Genomic DNA, 25,387 nt, shown 5'->3' with positions numbered 1-25,387 from the left:
TACAAAACAGAGTTGGTACTTGATTTAAAATTTAAAGGAAGACTACTCACTCACTTCATTGTGTGATATAAATGTGTTATGAAGGAATGGAAACTGCAATTTAAAATTTTTGTCTATCATTCATAGTCAGAATTAATTGAAAGAGCACAGTTACCTACTTTGTTTATCAAAACATTTTCCATTTATATAATTAGTATTCATATTACTCTGGTTTGTTCATGTACATATAGGATATTGGTACTGAGAATCTCAAGAGCAAAAATAATTCTGAAAATAAACATAAGAAACTGATATCCATGACATTGAAAAATACTAACAAATTGGCTGCACATGTCCGTCGAGGGCTACTCAGTGATGAATACCTGGATGATGGCTACAGTGACTGGCTGGAATCAAGACGCACAACTAATCTTGAAAAACTGCACTTCATTATTGGGCATGGTATTTTAAGACCTGACCTAAGGTAAGTGACATGTACTTTTCACATGAAAGAGTATATGTGCTAACCTACTAGCTTTAGCAACTGGATGTTCCTTCATCTGGTAAAACACACACACACACACACACACACACACACACACACACACACACACACACACACACATACTGACCATACAACTTTTATTAAAAGGTGGACTGAAGAAAGGTGAAAGTACATTTATAGCACATATGGATTTAGAGATGCTTTTGACATACACTCTTTGAATTTCTGAAAGTAGCAGTGCTAAACTACAGAGAGAAAAATAATATTAACAACTTGTACAGAAACCAACTGCAGTTGTAATAGTCGAAGAACATGAAAGGGAAGCCATAGTTGAGTTGGGAGTGGGACAGCATTTACAAATGTTTTAAATTTATGTTTGCCCAGTCTGCTGTCTGTATTCTAAGATAATTGGCAGAGTTTGTACCTTTTTTTTTTCTTTTTTTTTTTACTCCGCAAGCCACCTGACGGTGTGTGGCGGAGGGTATCTTCAGTACCTCTATCGGTTCTCCCTTCTATTCCAGTCTCGTATTGTTCGTGGAAAGAAGGATTGTCAGTATGCCTCTGTGTGGGCTCTAATCTCTCTGATTTTATCCTCATGGTCTCTTCGCGAGATATACGTAGGAGGGAGCAATATACTGCTTGACTCTTCGGAGAACGTATGTTCTCGAAACTTTGACAAAAGCCCGTACCGACCTACTGAGCGTCTCTCCTGCAGAGTCTTCCACTGGAGTTTATCTATCATCTCCGTAACGCTTTCGCGATTACTAAATGATCCTGCAACGAAGCGCGCTGCTCTCCGTTGGATCTTCTCTATGTCTTGTATCAACCCTATCTGGTACGGATCCCACACTGCTGAGCAGTATTCAAGCAGTGGGCGTACAAGTGTACTGTAACCTACTTCCTTTGTTTTGGGATTGCATTTCCTTAGGATTCTTCCAATGAATCTCAGTCTGGCATCTGCTTTACTGACGATCAACATTATATGATCATTCCATTTTAAATCACTCCTAATGTGTACTCCCAGATAATTTATGGTATTAACTGCTTCCAGTTGCTGACCTGCTATTTTGTAGCTAAATGATAAAGGATCTATCTTTCTGTGTATTCGCAGCACATTACACTTGTCTACATTGAGATTCAATTACCATTCCCTGCACCATGCGTCAATTCGCTGCAGATCCTCCTGCATTTCAGTACAATTTTCCATTGTTACAACCTCTCGATACACCACAGCATCATCTGCAAAAAGCCTCAGTGAACTTCCGATGTCATCCACCAGGTCATTTATGTATATTGTGAATAGCAACGGTTCTATGACACTCCCCTGCGGCACACCTGAAATCACTCTTACTTCGGAAGACTTCTCTCCATTGAGAATGACATGCTGCGTCCTGTTATCTAGGAACTCCTCAATCCAATCACACAATTGGTCTGATAGTCCATATGCTCTTACTTTGTTCATTAAATGACTGTGGGGAACTGTATCGAACGCCTTGCGGAAGTCAAGAAACACGGCATCTACCTGTGAACCCGTGTCTATGGCCCTCTGAGTCTCGTGGACAAATAGCGCGAGCTGGGTTTCACATGACCGTCTTTTTCGAAACCCATGCTGATTCCTACAGAGTAGATTTCTAGTCTCCAGAAAAGTCATTATACTCGAGCACAATACGTGTTCCAATTACAAATGTTTTAAATTTATGTTTGCCCAGTCTGCTGTCTGTATTCTGAGATAATTGGCAGAGTCTGTATTTTCTTGTGTGTTACTATCCCTGATGTTATTCAGTCTGTTTATTGAGCAAGCAGTAAAGGAACCCAAGAAGAAATTTGGAAATGGAACTAAAGTTTAGGAATGAGAACTAAAAAGTGAAGTTTTCTGATGACATTGTAATTCTGCCAGAGATGACAAAGAACCTGGAAGATCAAGTGAATGGAATTGTTAGTCTATCGGAAAGAGGTTAAGAGATGAATATCAGCAACAGTAAACCAAGTGTAATGAAATGTAGTCTAATTTAATCAGGCAAAATGAGGGAATTAAATTAGGAAATGAGACACTAATAACAGTGGATGAGTTTTGTTATTTGGGCAGCAAAATAAGTGCTAATGGCTGAAGTAAAGAGGATATAAAATGCAGTCTGACAATAGAAAGAAAAGTGTTCTCTAAAAGAGAAAGTTGTTAACATCATATATAAACTTAAGTATTTTGTTAGGTGATGTTGGACAGCATTCATAAATGTTAGGAACTGCATTTTGTAATACACAGCTGCATTTGGTTTTTTTTTTTTTTTTTTTTTTTTGTTTTTGATTGTCAATTTCAACACAATTGAGACCATACTCAAGCCATAAAATACATATTCCATTGTGCATTCCCCATTACAATAATAATTACCTAAATGGAACATTTCAAACTGATTAATCATTGCATTTGTGGAATGCACAGTTTTATGGTCCAAGAATGGTCTGGGAAAAAAATAAAAAAAAAGTACTTCATTACGCAGTTCCTAATAAATTTAAATGCTAGCATGTCTGTTCTGAAGATATTGTATAGAAGTGAAATGTGGGTCATAAACAGAGCAAACAAGAAGAAGGTAAAAGCTTTTGAAATGTGATGTTACATATTGGATGGATAGATCAGATAACTAATGAAAAGATACTGAAGCGAATTTGAGAAAAAGAAACCTATGGTAAACTGTGACAAAAAGAAGAGATCAGTTAATAAGATACATTCTGAGACATAAGGAATCATCACTTTGTTAATGGAGGGAAATGTGGGTAGTACAGGGAGACCAAAGCTTGATTATAGTAAATAGATTCAAATGGATGTAGGTTGCATTAGTTGTAAAGTGATGGAGGTGCTTACATAGGAGAGACCAGAATATAGACAGATGCATCAAACCAATCTTCAGACTGAAGACCAAACTTTCATTCTCATTTAGTACACAGAACTGCTTGCGTGGTAACTCTTCTTTTTCATTTACCCATTTATTCAGTAGCCCATAAAACAGCTTTCAAGCTGCATAAGATACACCATCCGCAATTACATACATATACAAGTATGTTATGCATTTTGAAATACAAGTTGTTTTCCACAGTATGCAGTTGTACAATTCTGTAATTACATTACACTTAATTTAGTTACACTATCTATACACAGTTGTTCTATACACACTGTAAAGAATAAAATCAATAGATAATAAGGATAGCTACACTTTGCTTGGAATGAAATTAATAGATCACTTACACCATTATTTAGAAATTCGTCAACAGTGTAGAAAGTTTATCTTTCAGCCAGCATTCTATAATCTTTCTTAACTTATTAGTTTTTAACTGCCACAACCCATGTGGTAATTTTTTCAAAAGAGACCATCTTTTGTGCAGAAAGTTGTTTTTGTATTTTCATAAGTCTAGTCCAGGGAGTATTCAAAGAGTACCTGTTCCTAGTTCTGTAAGAATGAACATTCTGTCTTGCATCATATTTATGCCAATTGTTCTTGGTGTACACGAGGGCATGAGGTGTATATAGACTTGGAACAGTTATTAATTTGTTGTCAATGAAATACATTTTGCATGGTGTGTTTGATCTTAGACAATATATGCATCTAATTGCTTAATTGCTTTTTTTGCCAAATAAAGACTCATCTGGTTCTAGCAGAATTACCCCAGATGGCACAAAACAGTGTTTGTGTGGTAAAAGACAGCAATCTGGAGAATTACAAGCATTACAATCACAGAGTCATGTCATCCACTGTAAATAGAACTAAGGGTATTAGTAGTATCCTGCCCATGTGTTAAACTCTTTCCAATTTAATCAAAGTAGAGCTAACAGTTTAGACTTCAGAAGCAAGGTCTACAGTTAAAAACTTCATAAGAATAGCAACAATTTATACCTACAATATACCAGAGTATCTAGCACTAGACATGCAGACAATAAACAGATGCCCTACAACATTTTGAGGAACATTTACAGGACTTGTCAATTAAGAAATATGTGTAACAGTTGTTGCTACTTTTATGATGCTGTCTATAAGATATTCACTTTATTTTAAATCCAACCTGTAATGTGCAATATAAAATTATTGTTGTAAAAAAGAAAATGTATATTTCAGAAACTGCTGAAAAATGCCTCTGATATAATTAAAATAACTTTAAAAGTTGACTCTTTATGACTCTGAATGCAGTTCCTCCAACAAGAGCTCTCAGCATCATTCATGCATTGTCTTGAATTGTCAAATTGCCACAAAAAGTGTCAGTTCATTTTCAATGTTTTAGTAATGATATATACATGGATAATACATTATCAAGCCCTACCTGTGGCCTGCTTATTGTTGCCAGCCACAGTAGACTATAACACATTCCCTTCATGTTGGCAAACCACTCCCTGGCTGACTGTGCTGCTCTAAGCCGGAATACAAGGAAACACATCCCTGTAAAAGAGATACCATTTATTGGGTCATGGAGTGTTGTGTTGGCTAGTGTGGGAGTCAGCACTGAAAAACAAGAATGGAGAGAAGTTGCGATGGCCTGTAGCAGGAATCCAAAATGATCTATACATTTAACTTCCTAATTAATACAACACTTTTTCTAAAGAGAAAAGAAACATAATGTAACTTCTTGTTATGAGGTGACTTGATGAGCATCCTGTGCCTCCTACATGTAGTTATTTTACTCACTACTACTACTTGCAGAATGCATGCTAAGTATCATCTTCCTACTATTCACTACTGATGCTGTCAAAGTCTGCGACCGAACTGGGGCCGACCAGTGATGGGTGGCTGGTTAAGTCAGTGTTGAGAGGGAGCACTGAACTCTGTCATCCTGGAGGTGTGGCACTGCCGCCTCTTTCCATCAGCGAGTGGGTATTGCATTCTTGATGTCATTTTGCAGCACTGCACTGTTTGGTGTGCAGTCTGTGCTAACGACTGCACACGAATAGATTAACAGCTGAGGACCTTGAGGGGCTTGCATGCTTTATAAAGACTGTTGCTGGTGTAGTGCTGTGCGCACACAGCAGACCTGGCGATGGTGGTTGGTGACAGCCACCTCAGATAGTTGCAGATCTCCTGCTTGAATGTCAGTGTGCACTACACTTACCTCAGTGGCCCAACTTACATCCACTGTGGACGGTAGGTGCAGTAACTGGTGGGTTACTGGTTACTACACTCCTTTTCTTTTGCTGGGGGGGGGGGGGGAGGGGGGGGGGAGACATCAGGTATTTCCGTCTGTGATGCTGTAACTAAAGAGATGTCCATGGTGTCCATGGTTATGCCAGGATGGCAGCCAAAGGCACAAGGAGTTCCTGATGCACCCAGACTGGTGCATATGGGTGGAAGTGCGTGGGATGATGGCACCCCTTCTGTCCGTGGGCCCTGGGATGACCAGTAGAAAGAACCCATGACGGGAGGGCAGGTGCTATCTGGACATCAGAATCCATGACAAGGGGCACTGACATGGGCAGCTATGACAGTGAACTGGAGCGGAGAAGCTCTTGATGGAGACCGGCTTCCATCCCCACTGATAGCGGCACCTGCTCAGTGCAGTGGGAAGTACATGCACTGGATACAGGAACCAAATCTGTCTTTGATGCTGATGAAGCCCCAGGTGCTGGGGTAGGTAGGCATGACCAGGCCAGAGGGGTGAGGACCGATTAAGAATGAATTTTGCACCATAAAAGAACACATGCCTTTTTTTAGGCATAGGCAATAGCAACAGCTTCTATTTGTATCTGAAAATAACATTGCTGACTCAAGATGAGTGTATGGATTGATGGTAGAGATTGACGTACCACTGGTATGCAACCTTTTTTTTTTTTTACATTTGTGGCAAGATGCACACTTCTTGGTGCAGGTTATCCATTTGTGCTGTACAAAAAAAAAGAGGCATGAAGGAACTGGCCTTTGCTGTTCCTGCTGCTGCCAACAATGTGTTTATCATTATCAACATGGTTGGCTTGTTTCTACAGTAGCTACCTCCTCTTCCTCTAGTGTGCTAGGCTCCATGTGCCAGGGCTGCATGGTGTCAACAATGGCAACATCACTCCAAGCCTCAAATTGGTGGCCTGTGGTGCAGAGACCTCAAACAACTGTGCAATATTTGAAACCTCTTCTAATGCAGGGTCCTTAATGTGAAGGAAACATTGATACACCTCCTTATATGGGGCCAAACTAATGATTGTGTCTCTAGCCATGGTGTCCTGAAACTTAGCCATGACAAACCAACACTTACAGCTGAGTCTGTGAAACTCAGCTGCCCAAGCCTGATATGCTTGCTGTAGCTGATTGTGATATTGGTAGAATTCAACATATGCAGTGACCACACACATATGCTTGTGGTGATAGGAGGACAGCAAACAACACATATTGTCTAAAGAAAGTGATGTTTTTTCTTTCAGAGGAGCTGACTGGCACAGTAAGTGATACATACAAGGGGGTGTCCATGATAAGAAAATAACTTCCGTGTTGACAATATCCTAGTCTTCTCTGTTGTCATTGTAGGGGTGGGGGTAGGTTGGGAGGGGGGAGGGGGCAGTGGAGGGTGGCCAACTCTTGGCTGAACCTGGGTCAGTGCAGCCAACAACTATTCCAACATGACTGTTTTTGCCTGCTGTTGTTCCAGAAGTGACAGGAATAAAGTCTCCATGGAAGAGTCAAATGGCAGAGAAACCACAGAATCCAAAACACATGAAAATTTGACCCCCACTGGTTGCCACTTGTATTCTAACTAGGAACTGGTTGTAGTGCTGTGTGCATGTGTCAGACCTGGTGACATTGGTTGGTGGTAGGGCTGGCCATGGCAACACTGCATAGTTGCAGGGCACAATTTGAATGTCAGTACACATTATGCTTGCTGTAGTGGCCTGACTTATGTTCACCGTGGACAGTAGGTGTACGGACTGGCAGGTCACAGTCTCAGTCAAGGGGAAGCTGACAATTTTTGTGACAGTGTTGCAATGCATGTTTCAAATATTAACTATCAAGCAATTTCAATTAGACTGCCATACACATGCTCTTTTTGGTTGTTTCTTTCTAATAAGTGGGAGGATGAATTTAAAGAACTTGAGGGATATGTGTGTGTGTGTCTAATAAGTGGGAGGATGAATTTAAAGAACTTGAGGGATGTGTGTGTGTGTGTGTGTGTGTGTGTGTGTGTGTGTGTGTGTGAGTGTGTGTGTGTGTGTAAGAGAGAGAGAGAGAGAGATTTAGAGTGGGGGGTGGGGACTGTAGCTAAAAATAAAGTGGTATGTTGAATTATGTCTCTTTGACATTTTTTATTTAAAGGGATGAGATTTTCTGTCAAATTTGTAAGCAACTTACAAACAATCCTACAAAAGCATCACATGCTCGTGGATGGGTGCTACTGTCTCTCTGTGTGGGTTGCTTTCCACCATCAGAGAACTTCGCAATGTATCTCAAGGCATTCATTCGTGATGGTCCTCCTGGCTATGCTCCCTATTGTGAACGGCGCCTCAACAGGACAGTTGCCAATGGCAGTCGCACACAGCCACCCAGCTGGATTGAAATGCAGGTGATTATCCATATGCCATTTTACCTACTTAGTATAAATTGTTAGCACAGTGTTTGATTTTAAATTTATATAAATCATTATGTGCTTGGGTGTATTTAATATTAGTGATTGGTTTTGTGGATTATGATGCTGTAGAGTGTCAGTAGTGTAATTAGTGAGAGACCATTTGTAGAATAATTTATGAACAGCAGGATGAAATAGCTTTTTGTAGTAGAACTCAGCTGCACTATAGCTTATGGCTAAAAAATAAAGAAGAGAAAATAATAAAAATATACAAAAAGAACAATCAATTGATTATGTAACTATTTATAAATTACATCTCAGTTTTGAAGTACTACAAGTTATGAAAAAGGTAAGGGTATGAAAATTCTTAGTTATCAAACCATTATGCAGGCTACATATTTGTGCTGGAACCATCATGGTACATATAGAAGATATTACAGAAATAACAATTTTACAATAATATCATAATTTCACACCCATAAGGGTAACAATAACTGGTAATTATATCTCAGTTTTGAAAAATGTAAGTGATACAGAATGTGAGTATTGCTTTGACTTCAAACACTTCAGAGTCTTACACCCCATACACAACTGTAAAAGTGTATAGTCAGGTCAGAAAATTGAATTATGAATAATTGCCATGTTGACAGATTTTTGTCTCTTGGTGAATGAGCTTCCTCAGCACGATGTTTTCACTTGTAACAGTTACAAACAGAATGAGCAGGTTAAAAATTCAGCATAACAGAGTATTACCACATTCGGATCATACCCATTGACCTAATATGCAGAAGATCATTAGTCTGAATCTCACCAAATGTAGCATATTTTATGTAATTCTAAAACTAATCAAAAGAGTTTGGTTATTATTTTTATTTAAATAATTGAATCAAATGTATTTTTTTTATTTCAAATTCTTCGTCACGTCATTATCATAATTATCATAATTCCGCCCCGACTGACATCTCTGCCCAAACTCTTTGCCTTTACAAATGTCTGCTTGTGTCTGTGTATATGCGGATGGATATGTGTGTGTGTGCGAGTGTATACCTGTCCTTTTTTCCCCCTAAGGTAAGTCTTTCCGCTCCTGGGATTTGAATGACTCCTTACCCTCTCCCTTAAAACCCAAATCCTTTCATCTTTCCCTCTCCTTCCCTCTTTCCTGATGAGGCAACCGTTGGTTGCGAAAGCTAGAATTTTATGTGTTTGTTTGTGTTTGTTTGTGTGTCTATCAACCTGCCAGCGCTTTTGTTTGGTAAGTCTCATCATCTTTCTTTTTAGATATATTTTTTCCACGTGGAATGTTTCCCTCTATTATATTCATATCATTATCATAATTCTATTGATTTTATTTGGCCTTTCTTTCCTATCATTCTATTTTCATTTGGAATATGCCTGAGTCACCTACATACTGCAAGCGAGTGCCAATGAAGACTGCTCATTGGTTGGTAATGCAGCAGCTAATAAGCTTGTGTGAGGGGAGTTTCAGGTAACCAATGATAGTGAGAAATTACATTTTGGTTTTAATGCTGAAACTGAAATTTTTATCTCTTGAGTTTGCTTGCAGAGGTTAGCTTTAGTCACCATGAACAAAGTGATTGTGATTTTAGTTCTGTTGTATTGTTGAAGTCGTGGGCCTGCCATAAATTACAGGGTGCTACTCAGGTAACTGACTATGAGTGGGCTGACTGCAAGAGTTTTTTTAGACTGGGCATATCTCAATACAGTAGAGGTAATGATAGCTGTAGGAAGCCCCAAAATATTAGTGGAAGTACCAATGAATAACCCTCAACCCCCCCCCCCCCCCCCCCCCACCCCTCACACACACACACACACACACACACACACACACACACACACACATACACACACACACCAGATGAGATTGTTGAAATCCTAGTGAACAACTGCTGAAGCATACATAACACAGTTCCAGTGTTTGAAAAACTTCTGGAAAAGAATGTAAGAGTGGTGCTCACATAATAAAAGGTACAGTGAGATGGTACAAGATTGTCTGCTATTTTATTGGTGAGATTTTTAAGAAAAGGAAGCATCTGATTCAGAGGAAAATCCTGTACTATAGTTCAATTAAAATTACTTTATAGTTGACACTTCATGCACTGGAGTTGTTGTCCTCCAATCAGAGCACTCAACATCATGCCTGAACCATTCACCATTGCTAAACTACCACGACAACCAGTCAGTTCACTGTCTGGCATGCTTTCTTGATGCATTTGCATTCAGAATCATGGGTCTGACATTTTTATTTTGTATTTCATCACACATGATAACCACACCAACAAAAACACACACACACACACACACACACACACACACACACACACACACACACACACACACACAATGAAAGTTCCAAACAAGATGTGACTCAGTGCCACATATACAGTCATCATAATCACAGAGATCAACTTACATTAATAATCTTTGCATAACATTGTGTAGAGCCTAATTTTTGACAGCTGCAATTCATCATTGCAATTGGATCATAAATAAAATTGCTTACAGCATTGCTGTGTTGTGGTGTAATGGTTAGCATATTGACCTAATATGCAGAAGATCATTAGTCTGAATCCCACCAAATGTAGCACATTTTATGTAATTCTAAAGCTAATCAGAATAGTTTGTTATTATTTTTATTTAAATAATTGATTCAGATGATTTTTTTTAAATTTAAATTTCTTTGCCACGTCATTATCATAATTCTATTGATTTTATTTGCCCTTTCTTTCCTATCATTCTTTTTTCATTTGGAATCTGCCTGAGTCACCTATATACCACAAGCAAGTGCCAATGAAGACTACTCATTGGTTGGTAATGCATCAGCTCTTATACCTTGTGTGAGGATAGTTTCAGGTAACCAATGATAGTGGGAAATAACACTTTGCTTTTAGTGCTGAAACTGAAATTTTTCTATATTGAGTTTGCTTGTGGAGGTTAGCTTTAGTCACCGTGAACAAAGTGATTGTGATTTTAATTCTGTTGTAGATTGTTGTCCGCCGTTTTCTTGGATATATGGCACATTTATGAGGTTATGTTTAGCTTAGGACATGAGATTAAATTTAGGGCTATAAAAAGCATTGTCTGCTGCAGTTCAGTCATTAGTCACTTAAAATCAACAGTCAACAGAGAATTTTGAATTTCCGACATGCGTTGCAGTGACCACTTCCGACATTGTTCTGTGTTGCATGTAACAGCATTTGTCAAGTGACTAACCCTGTTTGTGTCTCACCCATAACTGAGCAGTTGATAGCAGCCAATGTGGTAACACTGTAGCAGTAAATGACAGACATCAACTATCAAGTAATTTTAATCGGACTATAATTTGTCATATAAATGAACAAGCATACATCGTTGTGTGTTTCGGTGAAGTTGAGTAGAAAGATAATTTCAAGAGTTAAAACTATTTTTATTATGTATAAAGGTTTATTGCGGAGTGCATTCTGTTGTGGTTGTTCTGTTTATTTGCATGAGATATTTCTTGTGGACTTCATGCCGTGATAAGAGCTGTATTGCGGTACTTGACATCGTCACAAGTGCAGCAAGGAGATTGATGTGCCATATATGGCTCTAAGGGATGTCAATGACTGTAACATAATGTATAGCAACAATGTCAATATATATATTGACTCTTTTTTGTATTAGCTTTTTGTTTAATTGGTCGAATGTCATAATCTGAACTGGACATCAGACTAACATAAAGATCCATGCCACTCTCCTATCTGATATATTGTCAACATGTATTAAAGTCTAATTGTAACTCAAAGTTGTTAGAATACTGATTTAGTAGATGTTGGCACCAAATCAAGATTTAAAAAGATTGCATCTCATCAGGAAGTTGACTGCTACTACAGGAAAGATATGTAGTTTATTAGAAACACACATATTGACTAAACTCTTGCAATAGAATCTGGCTGAAACACAAAATTGACAGCAGCAACATTTTTTCATAGATCTAAGTATGTGTTGAAATGGTATGCAATCAGAAAATGGAGGTGGTATATTGATCACAGTAGATAAGAAACTCAAATCTACACAGACATAAACTGGAGCTACATGTGATATCATTTGGACAAGACTCAGTTTCAGCAGTGGAAATAAATGTATAATTGTATCATTCTGTCAATCACCAGACTTGTGCCAGATGTAACAGAAAGCCTTATGGAAAATTCCCAACTCATTAATACATTTGTTTTAAAGTTACTGGTTCACATGTTCATACTGTCATGATTGGGGAAATGTTATCATCCAACAATTAACTGGGTTAATTACAGCTTTGTAAGCAGTGAGGATGACAAAGACATAATATGAAATGATACTAAATGCATTCTTTTAAATCTACTTAGCACAGATATTTTGGAAGCCACTAATGGTTAGCTATATGTTGGATCTAATGACAACATAGGTTTGATTGCTTTGACTGTGTTCATCTTGAAATTGGTATCAGTGAACATGGCACAGTTACAACAGGGGTTGCCAAAGTACAGAGGGTACCAATAAGCAAGTAGAAAGTTAGTTAGTTATTGTTATATTTAATCACAAATGATTGCAATCCTTGACTAAGGTATGAAACAAGTCAGTTTTACAATTATCGTACATCTCAGCAGAAGATGAAGCAACATGCTGACCATAATTCTTCTATGAAGTAAAAGGAGATTTCAATTTGTATTTGAAGTTAATTTTATGATCTATTAAATTCTTTACATCACTAGGTAGGTGGGCAAAATTTTTTGTGGCTGAATATCTCATTCCTTGCTGTGCCACTGTAAGGCTGAGTGATGGACAACTTCAGCCATTTCTCCTTCTATTATTACGTTTATGAATGTTACTGTTATTTTCAAAGTGTGATTAATTATTGACAACAATTTTCATAAGGAAGTAAGTGCACTGTGAGCTGTTTTCAGTGTGCCCTGCTGTTTAAAGAATTGTTTACCAGAGGTTCTTGAATGAACACCACATATTATTCTTACTTTGTACATTAAACACTTTTTCGTCAGTGACATGCTACTCCAGAATATAATGCCATAAGATATTAATGAGTGAAAACAGGAGAAGTAAGTCAACTGTCAAGAAAAAGTTACAAAGATTACATGTTTAAGAAGATTTGTAATCTGCAACTTCCATTTCAGGGTCTTATCAATATAAGCACCTAAGAAAAATATTCTACTTCATTCATTAATTCACGTGCATAAATTATTTTTAATGATGTGGTCAGGCTTTGTGCAGTGCTGTATTAGATGTATTGTGTTTTATCTTAATTCAGTGACAGTCCCTTTGCAGTTATTACTGTTGAAGAAAATATTATTTACATTTAAAATAGTTTGAGATTCTGCATTAGACCTGATCATAATACATGCATATTCAGTAAAGAGAAAATTTTCTGTTTCTTGGGTATATTAATGAAGCTCCTTTGTATATAACAAGAACTGACCCAATGTCAACCTCTATTGTACACTTGTAGTTATTATTTCCCTTTCTAAAGATGCTGTTTCATTGTGGAAACTTTGCTAGTTTCTGAATGAAACAGCATGCATCCTTTTAGTTAGATAGGATGTAAACCAGTTACAAGCAATATCTTCGAGAACATGATATTTGAAATTGTGTACAAAAATGCCGAGGACTGTGAAATCAAATACTTTTGATGTTTCACAGAAACTACCAGTTAACAATATTTTGTCATTTAAATTTTATGTAATCTGATGAACTGAAAACTGAATAATTGAGGTGAAAAATAAACATGTTCTATAAAACAGATAATGAGGCAGTAGCCTCATAATTCAATGAGAATTTAAAAATATTTGTCTCTGGGCAGGAGCGTGTAGAGGAACTGAGTTCAGATTTAGAAGAATGGTTGACTAAGCTCTGAATAAATGTGTACTGAGTAGAGCAGTTCATGATGGGGATCTCCATGCTGTACAGTTCCTGTAAATACAATTATGTAGAAACAGCCAGTAATGCGTAATACCTGTGAAACAAAACATAGTGACATAGCTAGAGAGATATTAAAGAAAATGCATTTAGCTGCAAAAAGAGCAATGCATGAAGATTTCATGACTACCACAGTAGACTCCTATTGAAAGATTATACCTTATATGCCATTTAAAGTACATTTTCACTGTTTAAAATATGTCCAGCTTATGCAAACAGATGCAGTATTGTGTACTGTATTTTTGTGATGTAACAAGCAGCTTTGCCCATCCTTATTCCATCTCATAGGTACAGGATCAAACAAGATCAGATCAACTACATTGCAACTCATAACATTAATTCTCTACTTAAAGCAGGAAAACTAAAGAATTTGATGGATGAATTAAATAAACCGAAAATTTTGGTAGCAGGATTCCAGGAAATGAGAAATGCTACAGAAGAACCATTCAAATCACAAGGCTACAGAATTTACAGTGGGAAACCTGGAATAAGGGTTAAGAAAGAATGTCCCCAATTTGGAACTGGATTTATAGTCAATGTGAAAATAATAGATTCAATTATCGATTTTCAAGCCATGTCACCTAGAATTGCAACTTTAAGTTTAAAAGCATCCAACAAAATTTATACCATCATTAATGCCCATGCCCCTACTAATGAAAAGAATTTTCTAACAAAGACTAGGAAAGAAGTGGAAAAGTTTTGGGATCTCAATGACCAAACAATAAACCAAATAAATATTAACAATGTCAAGATCCTGTTAGGGGACTTCAATGCCCAACTTGGAAGAGAAAAGAAATACCGATATATCATTGGGAAATGAGCTCCACATAAACAAACAAATGAGAATGGTCAAAGACTTGTTGAACTCTGTAGGGAACACAAACTGATCTCAAAGTCCACATACTTCAAAAGAAGGTCAAACAAACTTAAAACTTGGAAACATCCTGATTGGAGAAAAGGAGAATAGCAGCTGGATCATGTATTTATGGACAAATTCTTCCACAGAGAAATCTACAATGTTAAAGTATTAAGAGGGGTGGTTCAGGTTCAGATGATTACATTGTCAAAATCAAAATTAAGTTCACACCACTAAAAAAGAAACCAAAATGCAATAAACGAAAGAGGAACTTCAATCCCCACCAATTAATTAGAAATGATAAACATAGAGAAGTCACACAAAATATAAAACTGACAGATAATTTAGAAGAACTGGTTAAATTCTCCAGCAACAAGCAGAAAATTCAGCCCCATTGAACCCATGTAAAAGACATGTCTGGTGTAACTCAGAATGTGACAAAATTCATGAAGAAAGACATCACGCATGGATAAAATCTCAAACATGCAAAACAGAAGAAAATGCAACCAAGCTCAAAAATATCAGGAAAAAGTTCACACAAATTATCAGGCAAACCAAGAGACAATCACAGAAAGATCTAATTGACTCAATAGAAGAAAATTATCATAAAACCAATTCCAGAAACTTTTACAAAATGTTTGAAAGACAATCACAAAAATTTGCCCCTCCTATGTTAATGCTGAAAAGGGAAGACAGAAAAATGGCACATAATGACAAGGAAAATGCCAAAATCATGGCAAAAGCATTTAGTAAGCTTTTGAATTGTGAAGAACCCCAGGAACTTTTAGTAATTAATACAGACACACCCATCTAGACTTCGTCTGATCTCATAAATCCCCCAACAATCCAAGAGGTGGAAACAGCACTCAGAGAGGTGAAAAATTATGAGGCATGCAGAGAAGACCAAGATTTTGCTGAAATTCAGAAATATGCCAGTGATACAGTTCAAACATCCTTACATGTAGCCCTAACAAAAATCTGGATAGCAGAAAAGTTTCCCGAAAATTGGACCACGGCCATAATCCACCCACTCCACAAAAAAGGAGATAAAAGCAACCCAGATAATTACAGAGGTATCTCTCTCTTAGACTTCACATACAAGATTTTCTCCAGAATCCTATACAAGAGGATCAAAGAGCAACTAGAGGAAGAATTAGGTGAATACCAGGGAGGCTTCAGACCTTGGAGAAACTGTGCAGAACAGATCATCACTTTAAAATTAGCTATAGCATATTACAAGAAACGAAATAAACCTCTTGTAATAACCTTCGTGGAATTTAAAAAAGCATATGACTGTATCCATAGACCTTCAGTGTTAAAAATCTGAAGAAATTTCGAGCTCCATACAAAATTAATCAAATTGATAGAACTCACCTTAACCAACACTGTATCAAAAGTCAAGTTCAGGGGGGAACACTCTGAGCCATTCATCATAAAAACAGGTTTAAGACAAGGAGATTGCTTGGTACCCCCTGCTGTTCAACTGTGCTTTAGAATACATCATGAGGGAATGGTACAAGATTAACCCAAAGAACTCCCAAATCGGAAGACCCAAAGACAAAATAAGTTTAAATTGTATAGGATTTGCTGATGACCTTGCTCTCTTGTCCAACAGTATTCAGGAAATTAAACAACAAGCTATCTCACTGCAGGAAATAGCACAGAAAATTGGTCTTGGAATATCCTTTGAAAACACAGTCATCATGTTAACTAACCCACCACTCATAAACAAAATTGCCAAAGAAAATAAAAAAATCAATATTGTAGATAAATTTAAATATCTGGGAGAAATCATAACATAAAAACTCAATGAAAAGCCAACATGGCATAATAGAACAAACAAATTGACTAGAGCACAATATATCATCAAGAACACCTACAACAAAAAGAGCCTGTCAGTAGCAACAAAATTAAAACACAACAAAACAATCTCTCAACCAGAAATAACATACGCAAGTGAAACCATCATAAAACAATTAACACTGCACAAATAGACAAAATACTCAAAATAGAAGAATCATCAGAACGTGCATCAGCAAACTGTACTAGAAAGATGGACACTGGAGAGTAGCTACAACTGAAGCAGTCTACAAGGAAATAGAACCAGTAATGAGTAATGAGCACAATCATGAAGAAATGCATTTCATTTTTTGGACATCTAATCAGAACACCAGAGAACAGGATCATCAGGAGAATAATAGAAAAATTTTTGGAATAGTAAGCACAACATTTCCCGCGTCCGGCCATCCTGATTTAGGTTTTCCGTGATTTCCCTAAATCACTCCAGGCAAATGCCGGGATGGTTCCTCTGAAAGGGCATGGCTGACTTCCTTCCCAATCCTTCCCTAATCTGATGAGACCGATGACCACGCTGTCTGGTCTCCTTCTCCCAACCAACCAAAAGTACAACATTAAGTGGATTACAGAAATCAAAGAAGATATGGATGAGCTACAGATTACATTGGAAGACCTAAGGAACAAAACAAACTGGAAAATTCTTTGTCTAAAGTTGGCTAGAGTGGTCCAATGAAGGCCATCCTACTCCCAACATCACCACTGCTGAAGCCCAGGCTATCCATGATCTGAAGGATGACCGATCCATCGTCATTCTTCCGGCGGACAAGGATTCCATGACCGTGGTACTTGATCGTTGGGAGTATGTGGCTGAGGGACTGTGTCAGCTTTCAGACAACATCACATACAAAGTTTGCCAAGGTAATCCCATTCCTGATGTCCAGGCGGAGCTTCAAGGAATCCTCAGAACCTTAGGCCCTCTACAAAACCTTTCACCTGAGTCCATCAACCTCCTGACCCCACCGACACCCCGCACTCTACCTTCTACCTTCTTCCTAAAATTCACAAACCCAATCATCCCAGCCGCCCCATTGTAGCTGGTTACCAAGCCCCCACAGAACGTATCTCTGCCTACATAGATCAACACCTTCAACCCATTACATGCAGTCTCCCATCCTCCATCAAAGACACCAACCACTTTCTCGAACGCCTGGAATCCTTACCCAGTCTGTTACCCCCGGAAACCATCCTTGTAACCATTGATGCCACTTCCTTATACACAAATATTCCACACGTCCAGGGCCTTGCTGCGATGGAGCACTTCCTTTCACACCAATCACCTGCCACCCTACCTAAAACCTCTTTCCTCATGACCTTAGCCAGCTTCATACTGACCCACAAATTCTCCACTTTTGAAGGCCAGACATATCAACAATTAAAGGGAACAGCCATGGGTACCAGGATGCCCCCCCCCCCCCCCCCCCCTCCCGTATGCCAACCTATTCATGGGTCGCTTAGAGGAAGCTTTCTTGGTTACCCAGGCCTGCCAACCCAAAGTTTGGTACAGATTTATTGATGACATCTTCATGATCTGGACTCACAGTGAAGAAGAACTCCAGAATTTCCTCTCCAACCTCAACTCCTTTGGTTCCATCAGATTCACCTGGTCCTACTCCAAATCCCATGCCACTTTCCTTGACGTTGACCTCCATCTGTCCAATGGCCAGCTTCACACGTCCGTCCACATCAAACCCACCAACAAGCAACAGCACCTCCATTATGACAGCTGCCACCCATTCCACATCAAACGGTCCCTTCCCTACAGCCTAGGTCTTCATGGCAAATGAATCTGCTCCAGTCCGGACTCCCTGAACCATCACACCAACAATCTGAAAACAGCTTTCGCATCCTGCAACTACCCTCCCAACCTGGTACAGAAGCAAATAACCAGAGCCACTTCCTCATCCCCTCAAGCCCAGAACTTCCCACAGAAGAACCACAAAAGTGCCCCACTTGTGACAGGATACTTTCCGGGACTGGATCAGACTCTGAATGTGGCTCTAGAGCAGGGATACGACTTCCTTAAATCCTGCCCTGAAATGAGATCCATCCTTCATGAAATCCTCCCCACTCCACCAAGAGTGTCTTTCCACCATCCACCTAACCTTTGTAACCTCTCAGTTCATCCCTATGAAATCCCCACACCATCTTCCCTACCCTCTGGCTCCTACCCTTGTAACTGCCCCCGGTGTAAAACCTGTCCCATGCACCCTCCCACCACCACCTACTCCAGTCCTGTAACCCGGAAGGTGTACACGATCAAAGGCAGAGCCACGTGTGAAAGCACCCACGTGATTTACCAACTGACCTGCCTACACTGTGAAGCGTTCTATGTGGGAATGACCAGCAACAAACTGTCCATTCGCATGAATGGACACAGGCAGACAGTGTTTGTTGGTAATGAGGATCACCCTGTGGCTAAACATGCCTTGGTGCACGGCCAGCACATCTTGGCGCAGTGTTACACCGTCCGGGTTATCTGGATACTTCCCACTAACACCAACCTGTCAGAACTCCGGAGATGGGAACTTGCCGATCAGTATATCCTCCCTTCTCGTTATCCGCCAGGCCACAACCTCCGCTAATTTCAAGTAGCCGCCGCTCATACCTCACCTGTCTTTCAACATCTTTGCGTCTGTACTTCTGCCTCGACTGACATCTCTGCCCAAACTCTTTGCCTTTACAAATGTCTGCTTGTGTCTGTGTATATGCGGATGGATATGTGTGTGTGTGCGAGTGTATACCTGTCCTTCTTTCCCCCTAAGGTAAGTCTTTCCGCTCCTGGGATTGGAATGACTCCTTACCCTCTCCCTTGAAACCCACATCCTTTTGTCTTTCCCTCTCCTTCCCTCTTTCCTGACGAGGCAACCGTTGGTTGCGAAAGCTAGAATTTTGTGTGTATGTTTGTGTTTGTTTGTGTGTCTATCGACCTGCCAGCGCTTTTGTTTGGTAAGTCTCATCATCTTACTTTTTGGATATATTTTTCCCACGTGGAATGTTTCCCTCTATTTTATATATATATATATGGTAATACTAGAGGGAAACATTCCACATAGGAAAAATATATCTGAAAACAAAATAGAGGGAAACATTCCACGTAGGAAAAATATATCTGAAAACAAAGATGATGTGACTTACCAAATGAAAGTGCTGGCAGGTCGACAGACACACAAACGAGCACAAACATACACACAAAATTCAAGTTTTCGCAACAAACTGTTGCCTCATCAGGAAAGAGGGAAGGAGCGGGAAAGACGAAAGGATGTGGGTTTTAAGGGAGAGGGTAAGTAGTCATTCCAGTCCTGGGAGTGGAAAGACTTACCTTAGGGGGAAAAAAGGACGGGTATACACTCGCACACACACACATATCCATCCACACATATACAGACACAAGCAGACATATTTAAAGACAAAGAGTTTTGGCAGAGATGTCAGTCGAATCCGAGGTGCAGAGGCAAAGATGTTGTTGAATGACAGGTGAGGTATGAGTGGCGGCAACTTGAAATTAGCGGAGATTGAGGCCTGGTGGATAATGGGAAGAGAAGATTGAAGAGCAAGTTCCCATCTCTGGAGTTCGGGTAGGTTGGTGTTAGTGGGAAGTATCCAGATAACCCGGATGGTGTAACACTGCGCCAAGATGTGCTGGCCGTGCACCAAGGCATGTTTAGCCACAGGGTGATCCTCATTACCAACAAACACTGTCTGCCTGTGCCCATTCATGTGAATGGACAGTTTGTTGCTGGTCATTCCCACATAGAATGCATCACAGTGTGTGTGTGTGTGTGTGTGTGTGTGTATATATATATATATATATATATATATATATATATATATAAAAAATAGAAGGTAGCATTCCACGTGGAAAAAATATATCTAAAAAGAAAGATGATGAGACTTACCAATCAAAAGCACTGGCAGGTCGATAGACACACAAACAAACACACGAAATTCAAGCTTTCGCAACATAACGGTTGCTCGTCAGGAAAGAGGGAAGGAGAGGGAAAGGCGAAAGGATGTGGGTTTTAAGGGAGAGGGTAAGGAGTCATTCCAATCCCGGGAGCGGAAAGACTTACCTTAGGGGGAAAGAAGGACAGGTATACACTCGCACACACACACATATCCATCCGCATATACACAGACACAAGCAGACATTTGTAAAGGCAAAGAGTTTGAGCAGAGATGTCAGTTGAGGCGGAAGTACAGAGGCAAAGATGATGTTGAAAGACAGGTGAGGTATGAGCAGCGGCAAATTGAAATTAGAAATTAGCGGAGATTGAGGCCTGGCGGATAGCGAGAAGAGAGGATATGCTGAAGGGCAAGTTCCCATCTCCGGAGTTCTGACAGGTTGGTGTTAGTGGGAAGTATCCAGATAACCCGGACGGTGTAACACTGTGCCAAGATGTGCTGGCCGTGCACCAAGGCATGTTTAGCCACAGGGTGATCCTCATTACCAACAAACACTGTCTGCCTGTGTCCATTCATGCGAATGGACAGTTTGTTGCTGGTCATTCCCACATAGAATGCATCACAGTGTAGGCAGGTCAGTTGGTAGATCACGTGGGTGCTTTCACACGTGGCTCTGCCTTTGATTGTGTACACCTTCCGGGTTACAGGACTGGAGTAGGTGGTGGTGGGAGGGTGCATGGGACAGGTTTTACGCCGGGGGCAGTTACAAGGGTAGGGAAGGTGGTTTGGGGATTTCATAGGGGTGAACGTAGAGGTTATGAAGGTTAGGTGGATGGCGGAAAGACACTCGAGGTGGAGTGGGGAGGATTTCATGAAGGATGGATCTCATTTCAGGGCAGGAATGTGGCTCTCCCTGCTGGAGAGCCACATTCAGAATCTGATCCAGTCCCAGAAAGTATCCTGTCACAAGTGGGGCACTTTTGGGGTTCTTCTGTGGAAGGTTCCGGGTTTGAGGAGATGAGGAAGTGGCTCTGGTTATTTGCTTCTGTACCAGGTCGAGAGGGTAGTTACGGGATGCGAAAGCTGTTTTCAGGTTGTTGGTGTAATGGTTCAAGGATTCCGGACTGGAGCAGATTCGTTTGCCACCGTCCGGGTTATCTGGATACTTCCCACTAACACCAACCTGTCAGAACTCCGGAGATGAGAACTTGCCCTTCAGCATATTCTCTCTTCTCGCTATCCGCCAGGCCTCAATCTCCGCTAATTTCTAATTTCAATTTGCCGCTGCACATACCTCACCTGTCTTTCAACATCATCTTTGCCTCTGTACTTCCGCCTCGACTGACATCTCTGCCCAAACTCTTTGCCTTTACAAATGTCTGCTTGTGTCTGTGTATATGCGGATGTATATGTGTCTTTTGGGCGAGTGTATACCTTATCCTTTTTTCCCCCTAAGGTAAGTCTTTCCGCTCCCGGGTTTGGAATGACTCCTTACCCTCTCCCTTAAAACCCAAATCCTTTCGTCTTTCCCTCTCCTTCCCTCTTTCCTGATGAGGCAACCGTTGGTTGCGAAAGCTAGAATTTTGTGTGTTTGTTTGTGTGTCTATCGACCTGCCAGAGCTTTTGTTTGGTAAGTCTCATCATCTTTCTTTTTAGATATATTTTTTCCACGTGGAATGTTTCCCTCTGTTTATATATATATATATATATATATATATATATATATATATATATATATATATATATATATATGGTTATAATAGAAGGAAACATTCCACGAAGGAAAAATATATCTAAAAACAAAGATGATGTGACTTACCAAATGAAAGTGCTGGCAGGTCGACAGACACACAAACGAACACAAACATACACACAAAATTCAAGCTTTCGCAACAAACTGTTGCCTCATCAGGAAAGAGGGAAGGAGAGGGAAAGACGAAAGGATGTGGGTTTTAAGGGAGAGGGTAAGGAGTCATTCCAGTCCCGGGAGCGGAAAGACTTACCTTAGGGGGAAAAAAGGACGGGTACACACTCGCGCACACACACACATATCCGTCCACACGTATACAGACACAAGCAGACATATTTAAAGACAAAGAGTTTGGGCAGAGATGTCAGTCGAGGCAGAAGTGCAGAGGCAAAGATGTTGTTGAATGACAGGTGAGGTATGAGTGGCGGCAACTTGAAATTAGCGGAGATTGAGGCCTGGTGGATAACGGGAAGAGAGGATATATTGAAGAGCAAGTTCCCATCTCCGGAGTTTGGATAGGTTGGTATTAGTAGGAAGTATCCAGATAACCCGGACGGTGTAACACTGCGCCAAGATGTGCTGGTCGTGCACCAAGGCATGTTTAGCCACAGGGTGATCCTCATTACCAACAAACACTGTCTGCCTGTGTCCATTCATGCGAATGGACAGTTTGTTGCTGGTCATTCCCACATAGAATGCATCACAGTGTAGGCAGGTCAGTTGGTAGATCACGTGGGTGCTTTCACACGTGGCTCTGCCTTTGATTGTGTACACCTTCCGGGTACACCCCGCACCCCTACCTTCTACCTTCTTCCTAAAATTCACAAACCCAATCATCCCGGCCGCCCCATTGTAGCTGGTTACCAAGCCCCCACAGAACATATCTCTGCCTACGTGGATCAACACCTTCAACCCATTACATGCAGTCTCCCATCCTTCATCAAAGACACCAACCACTTTCTCGAACGCCTGGAATCCTTACCCAGTCCGTTACCCCCAGAAACCATCCTTGTCACCATTGATGCCACTTCCTTATACACAAATATCCCGCACGTCCAGGGCCTCGCTGCGATGGAGCACTTCCTTTCACGCCGATCACCTGTCACCCTACCTAAAACCTCTTTCCTCATTACCTTAGCCAGCTTCATCCTGACCCACAACTTCTTCACTTTTGAAAACCAGACATACCAACAATTAAAGGGAACAGCCATGGGTACCAGGATGGCCCCCTCGTACGCCAACCTATTCATGGGTCGCTTAGAGGAAGCCTTCTTGGTTACCCAGGCCTGCCAACCCAAAGTTTGGTACAGATTTATTGATGACATCTTCATGATCTGGACTCACAGTGAAGAAGAACTCCAGAATTTCCTCTCCAACCTCAACTCCTTTGGTTCCATCAGATTCACCTGGTCCTACTCCAAATCCCACGCCACTTTCCTTTATGTTGATCTTCACCTGTCCAATGGCCAGCTTCACACGTCCGTCCACATCAAACCCACCAACAAGCAACAGCACCTCCATTATGACAGCTGCCACCCATTCCACATCAAACGGTCCCTTCCCTACAGCCTAGGTCTTCGTGGCAAACGAATCTGCTCCAGTCCAGAATCCCTGAAGCATTACACCAACAACCTGACAACAGCTTTCGCATCCCGCAACTACCCTCCCGACCTGGTACAGAAGCAAATAACCAGAGCCACTTCCTCATCCTCTCAGACCCAGAACCTCCCACAGAAGAACCACAAAAGTGCCCCACTTGTGACAGGATACTTTCCGGGACTGGATCAGATTCTGAATGTGGCTCTCCAGCAGGGATACGACTTCCTCAAATCCTGCCCTGAAATGAGATCCATCCTTCATGAAATCCTCCCCACTCCACCAAGAGTGTCTTTCCGCCGTCCACCTAACCTTCGTAACCTCTTAGTTCATCCCTATGAAATCCCCAAACCACCTTCCCTACCCTTGTAACTGCCCCCGGCGTAAAACCTGTCCCATGCACCCTCCCACCACCACCTACTCCAGTCCTGTAACCCGGAAGGTGTACACAATCAAAGGCAGAGCCACGTGTGAAAGCACCCACGTGATCTACCAACTGACCTGCCTACACTGTGATGCATTCTATGTGGGAATGACCAGCAACAAACTGTCCATTCGCATGAATGGACACAGGCAGACAGTGTTTGTTGGTAATGAGGATCACCCTGTGGCTAAACATGCCTTGGTGCACGACCAGCACATCTTGGCGCAGTGTTACACCGTCCGGGTTATCTGGATACTTCCTACTAATACCAACCTATCCAAACTCCGGAGATGGGAACTTGCTCTTCAATATATCCTCTCTTCCCATTATCCACCAGGCCTCAATCTCCGCTAATTTCAAGTTGCCGCCACTCATACCTCACCTGTCATTCAACAACATCTTTGCCTCTGCACTTCTGCCTCGACTGACATCTCTGCCCAAACTCTTTGTCTTTAAATATGTCTGCTTGTGTCTGTATATGTGTGGACGGATATGTGTGTGTGTGCGCGAGTGTGTACCCGTCCTTTTTTCCCCCTAAGGTAAGTCTTTCCGCTCCCGGGACTGGAATGACTCCTTACCCTCTCCCTTAAAACCCACATCCTTTCGTCTTTCCCTCTCCTTCCCTCTTTCCTGATGAGGCAACAGTTTGTTGCGAAAGCTTGAATTTTGTGTGTATGTTTGTGTTCGTTTGTGTGTCTGTCGACCTGCCAGCACTTTCATTTGTTAAGTCACATCATCTTTGTTTTTTTATATATATATATATATATATATATATATATATATATATATATATATATATATATAAAGTAAGATTTGAAGATAAGTGCAAAGTCTATTAAAACTGGTTGTCTTAAATAAACATATTTTTTGTGATCTAGGCTGCTGAATATTTCGTAGCAAATAAAACAGATCATGCCTTCAGTACTCGCAAAATGAGAAAATCATGTAGAAGTCACTCCAGATGTGCCCCAGGGGAATGAGTTTGCAACACTTGGTGTTATTATTGCACATTAATGACATGTCAGATTATATTAATACTAACCTGAGCTCTTT

At 40.5% G+C, this 25,387-nt stretch overlaps 1 protein-coding gene across 1 annotated transcript in view; it reads left to right on the top strand.

Annotated features, from left to right (window-relative positions):
• Positions 1–25,387, top strand: part of LOC126191464 (myosin-VIIa-like) — a 389,317-nt gene that overhangs the window by 203,411 nt on the left and 160,519 nt on the right. The window contains exons 21-22 of the mRNA XM_049932341.1: positions 231–463; positions 7,756–8,002. Of these exons, the coding sequence (XP_049788298.1) occupies positions 231–463; positions 7,756–8,002 (480 nt within the window). The remainder of the gene's footprint in view (positions 1–230; positions 464–7,755; positions 8,003–25,387) is intronic.

Source organism: Schistocerca cancellata, chromosome 6 (genome assembly GCF_023864275.1).
Source record: "Schistocerca cancellata isolate TAMUIC-IGC-003103 chromosome 6, iqSchCanc2.1, whole genome shotgun sequence".
In the NCBI taxonomy this organism is placed as follows: Eukaryota; Metazoa; Arthropoda; class Insecta; order Orthoptera; family Acrididae; genus Schistocerca; species Schistocerca cancellata.
Note: the sequence above shows the minus strand (reverse complement) of the source record. Positions and strands in the feature narration are given on the sequence as shown.